The following is a 5,465-nucleotide window of genomic DNA, read 5'->3' as shown; positions in this document are numbered from 1 at the left end:
AGCCTCGCTATCTCCTAACCTTAGGTCTCAGTTTATGGGTCACTTCCTCAGCTTAGATTAAGACCTCCAGTTATAAAATCCTATTCCCCAATGCATGAAACAAATTCTGGTGCTGGGAAAATAGCACTGAACAAAAAGCAGAGTCCCCGCTCTTAAGCAATTTACAATCTCATTGAGGGAAACCAAGACCGTGAGCTCCATAACTTGTCAGGACCATATTTTGTGTACTGCTCTCCCTATCACAGGGCCTATCATATAGTAGGCAATAAATACCTGTCATTAAATGAGTTAAACAGTTTAATGTTTAAATGAATGTAATTACCTAATTTGCTACCATAAAAAAAAAAATTAGGTCAATCAACGATTAACTTACTAAACATTATGTAACAAAATAACAACAAAAACTAAAGAAAAGCAAGCTATTACTATATTCTTTTCTATAATATTTGAGTGCCACTATGTGCCAGGCATATTGCATCGGGCAAATCTGCTGCAAAAGGCCTCCTTAAAGTGTTAAAAAGCAAAGGTGTCATTTTGAGGACTAAAGTGTGCCTGACCCAAGTCTTGGTATTTTCAGTGGCCTCATATGCATGTGAAAGCAGGACAATGACTAAGGAAGGCCAAAGAATAATTGATACCTTTGAATTATGGTGTTGGTGAAGAACACTGAATATACCATGGACTGCCAGAAGAACAAACAAATCTTTCTGGGAAGAAGTACAGCCAGAATGCTCCTTAGAAATAAGGATGGCAGGACTTCTTCTCACATACTTCGGACATATTACCAGGAGGGACCAGTCCCTGGAGAAGGACATAATGTTTGGTAAAGTACACGGTCAGTGAAAAAGAGGAAGGCCCTCAAGGAGATGGAGTGACACAGTGGCTGCAACAGAAGGTTCAAACATATCAACGACTGTGAGGATGGTGCACGACCAGGCAGTGCTTCATCCTGTTGTACACAGGGTTGCTATGAGTCAGAACCGACTCGACGGCACCTAACAACATGTGCCAGGCATATCTAAGACTCAAGGGATTGAGCAGTGAAAAATATAACAGTGAACAAAATATAGTCCCTGTTCCCAGGAAACCTGCAGTCTAGTGGGCAAGACAAGACAAAAAAATTAATAGACACATGTTAGGTTGTTGGTAAATGACAAGAAAAAAATAAGTAGAGCAGAGTGAAGAGGCCTACTTAATTCTTTAATAATTCAGGCTCATGACCCCGTAAGTTATGGAAGACCTGTCTGAAGAAATGACATTTTAACAGAGACCTGAATAAAAAGAGGAACACAGGAGTAAACTGTGAGGGAGAGGGAACAGCAAATGTCAATGCCCTGAAACACAGCACATGTCCTTTTAAGAAGCCCAGTGTGGCGAGAGCACAGTGAGAGGGAGGAGAGGTAGGAGTTGATGTGGGTGTCAGACCTTACAGGCTATGGTGGGGTCATACAGCCTCTTATACAACCACTGGAAGGTTTCTAGAAGGGGACTTAAGGATCCTTCTGATGGACAATAAACAACAGACTCTAAGGAAACCAGTTATAAAACTAGTTACAATGGTCCAAATGAAAGCAGATGGTAGCAGTGAAGGTGGGATTTGGTATTGATTTAGGTCTGTATTATTTTGGATAAATGTTTATGTTTGGCTTTTTCTGACACTATTGTATAGGATTAAGTAAGTTTCTACTTAGGCCATCACTTTTATAATTAAGTGAGAAAGTCTAATTTCAGATCAGTGGCTTTCAATCCTGCAATCCACTAGAATCTGATATGAAGTTTTCAAACATACAGATTACTGACCCCATATGCCTAAAATTCTAAATCATAGGGACTGGGATGGGTTTTTTAATTAACTGTAGACAGTGGTGATCCTCAGATTCTCAGCTTGGATTGACAATTCTAGCTTGAAATTTTTCCACTGAAGTATGAAATATGTAAAATTAAGCAAACAGAAAATATTTACATAATTTGAGTTGTCTAATTTCAGTAATAACAATCATGAGGATGGCACAGGACCAGGCAGTGTTCCGTTCTGTTGTACACGGGGTCGCTATGAGTCGGAATCGACTCAATGGCACCTAACAAAAACAATTTCAATAAATTTATATAAAGCAAAATTAAATTTCTTCTGGGGCTAGAAAAGTTAAAATCTGTAGCAAAGTCAAAAATCATTCTAGACACAAAATCCAAAGGACGAATAACATTTTGAAACAAAAAATATTTTAGGTCTATAGTTAAGTGACTTAAAATTTAATTAATCTCCGTTAGTATACATTGCCTAAAGAGAGTGTACTATTTTGCCAATACACTGAAAGGCATTTCACAAATGTTAAGGTTGATAAGAGACAAAGTTAAACTGTTAATTCTGTATTATTTGTTACGGACATTTAGATTACATAAATAAACAAGATGCTTAACTATAAGGATACTAAAAAAGATGTAACAATTTATTTTAGGGATCCAAGAGTAAACTATAAGCCTAGTATAATCATCAGTCAGCTCTTCCTAACAAACAAAACAATAAATCTGAACATATTTCAGGTGTCTCAATTCCCATGAAAATAAAACAAAGTAAAATCAATTATAGAACAAGCAATCTGATATTCTCCATATATAGAGAGCTATCATTATAACTAGAGTACCTTAGACAGTCTTAAACAAATCATCTATTCTTTCAGAAAAATCTAATTAACCCAAAAAAATGACTTCATATTCCAAAAGAGAACCTCTTTGAGTCCTCTAAAAATAAACACTTTATCGTTCTTTATTTTGACAACTTTCTTAAAAATCAGAATGCTGAACTTCATGTGTTATTTAAATGATGTTACAAATTCTTATTTCTTCGCACAGACTGCAATATGAAATGATCTAAATGTCTGCCCAAATTTTAAGGGTTTCTGACACTGAAACCTGTCCTTTGATTCAGATACACGGCTATCAAGAAAATCTTCAGACTGCAATGATACGGAGAAACCACTGGAGGGCAGCAATAGCATATGTGTCGTAAAAAATAAAAACGTCACTTTTCCCACACAAAGTACCGTGCGTTAAAACTTCTAAATAATCCAAAAATTTATTACAGATGTATTTGAAAATAATTACCATTGCAAAATCAAACTTATTTTATTTAAAATGATCAATATTCCACACTAACAAACATAAATATAGCAAGATTCAGCAGAGCAGGCAAAACTAACAGTAGAAGTTCTCGGTTCTGACATCCCAGCGGGATAATAATGTTAAGATCCGGTTTTAACACTTTCAACACTCTCCATTCCTCATATCACTTCCCTGAGTAGCTACTATCATCACCTCCACTTTACAGATGAGAGAACCAAAACAGACGGGTACGTCACACTGGCCATAAATAATAAAACCCACCCGAACAGTCTGATTCCAAAGCCGGGAAAAGTAGACATTCAGAAAAGAGAACGTCCAGGAGGTTCTATAGCTACCCACTGGGTGAGACCGTCACCCCACAAACACCACTCAAAGGAGAGCTAAGAGTAAAACTCTAATGCAAATCATTGCATCCCAAGTATCAACGATTAAGGATACCAACTGCAAGAATCTTCCCTTCCAGCGTTTCCGGGCTGATCTGCCGGCCGGAGCACTCCAGCAGCTTCCAGAGCCCTTGGACTCCCATGTGGCAGGGGTGTCCTTAGCAGAAATCGGGAGCGGGGTCCGCAAGGGACAGGCGACCAAGGAGGAACTCCTCCGAGTGACTGCCTTTTTACGCTAATTCTTCTACAGCGCGTCGCACCACCGCCAAGGACAGCGGGAAGAGGCTTCCTGCTCCTACTCAGAAAGGATGGAAGAATGAAATAAAACAAGGAACACACAGTTTTCCAGGGGAAAGCGGCATCAACGAGAACGTAAAGAGCGGGGAGGGATACTCGCTGGAGCACTTCCCGGCGGCTGACACAGCCTCCGGAAGAGAGAAGCGACCAGAGAATGGCCAGCTTCGGGGAGAACAGGTCGTGGTCTAGCCCCGCGCTTTGGCCCGAAAGTTTGTACTTGTAATGGAAGACGGGAAAACGGGCAGCGCTGGCGAGCTGAACAATCAGATGACGGGCCTCAGCTACCGACATGTTCCTCGCGTAGGTCAATAACACGACGCCTCAACCGGGGCCTCGACTTCCATCTAATACGCAGCGCAGGACGGAAGTCACGCCCTCCCCGTGTGACGTATATATGCTGCGCCTGGAGCGCTCGGGAAGTGAGTGAATGGATGAGTTCGTCGGTTGGTATCGAGTCGGTACCTTAACCCTTTAGTTTTCTCCAGCATCAACATTGATGCTACGGCTTGAAGTCACAAATGACAAACTAATTGCCAGAGTAGGTCTTGGAGCCCTTAGACCAGGATTCAAATTCCGACCTTAACATGTTAGCATTGTTCCAGTCACATTTGTTCAGAACTTCCATTTCTGAACAAATAAAATGGGTATGAAACCAATCTAGCAGGATATTTTATTAAGGATTTGAGGTGATAAATGCAAAGCACTCGGTACTCGTAGTTACTCAAGAAACGATAGTATTACCACACACACTAGATCCAAACTTAGTGAGTTGATTTAAATGAGCATGTATTTTTTAAAAGGAATTCTTTATGAAAAAGCTATACTAAACACCAGCTTTTAGCAAAGCCATTTCTATGCCCCAACAGAAGGCTGACAGCAGCCATGTTTAGCGGACCCAGTTGCAACTATCTGTCAGGAATAATCCTGATTGTTTTCCATTTCCTCCATATGTAATGTAATCCCCAGAAATTGTTTCTAATTGTATTTTACTAATATGAATGCAATTGCTTATTCAGTTTTTATCTCCCCCACCTCCCACAGTAGATGGTAAACTTATTGAAGCCGAGGTCTTGTTGACATACATTCCCCACTCCTGACACATAGTAGGGGTTCCATAAATATCGCCTAAATGACCTCTCCCAGATTCCAGTCTAAAGCTCTCCAGTGCATCTTGCACCATGCTGAAAGAGAATTTGCTTGAAGGTCAGGCAGAGGTTAGCTCAGGTCCCATCTGGGCACATAACCCCTGTGATAGGTGAGTTTCTTCACCAATGAGAGCCTCAGTTCTCTCCAGTAAAACGGGGATGCCACCAACTTCTTAGAGCTGTTCTAAGATCAGTGATTTAACATGAAACACCTAGCAGTAATGGTGCTCAAATTAGTTTGTGATGACTAGGGAGGGGGGAACTCTACAGGTAAAACTGAGCTACAGAATGTGTTGGTTCCTGGAGCAGCCACCTGAGCCTCTCCATTGTCTGGGAAAGGCAAGATGGGAAGTACAGTTACTGCATCAGCTTGGCCTAATGATGCAGCATAGTTATTAAACAGTAATAGTAGTAGGAAAGGGAACAGTTACAAGATCTGATCTAAACTAGCTTTTTTTTTCTGCCTGAAAGCTGGGTAAAAACAAATAGCCAATGTAGGCATTTGAGTATTGTAAGTGCT

The 5,465-nt window shown here is 40.4% G+C and overlaps 1 protein-coding gene across 1 annotated transcript in view; it reads right to left on the bottom strand.

Annotated features, from left to right (window-relative positions):
• ERCC5 (ERCC excision repair 5, endonuclease) overlaps window positions 1-4,559 on the bottom strand; it is a 47,324-nt gene extending 42,765 nt beyond the window's left edge. Inside the window, exon 1 of the mRNA XM_023738548.1 lies at window positions 3,559-4,559. Within this exon, the coding sequence (XP_023594316.1) occupies window positions 3,559-3,646 (88 nt within the window). The 5' untranslated portion in view covers window positions 3,647-4,559. The remainder of the gene's footprint in view (window positions 1-3,558) is intronic.
• Window positions 4,560-5,465: the final 906 nt, after the last annotated feature.

The sequence above is a fragment of the Trichechus manatus genome, unplaced genomic scaffold (assembly GCF_000243295.1).
Source record: "Trichechus manatus latirostris isolate Lorelei unplaced genomic scaffold, TriManLat1.0 scaffold00118, whole genome shotgun sequence".
NCBI lineage: Eukaryota > Metazoa > Chordata > Mammalia > Sirenia > Trichechidae > Trichechus > Trichechus manatus.
Note: the sequence above shows the minus strand (reverse complement) of the source record. Positions and strands in the feature narration are given on the sequence as shown.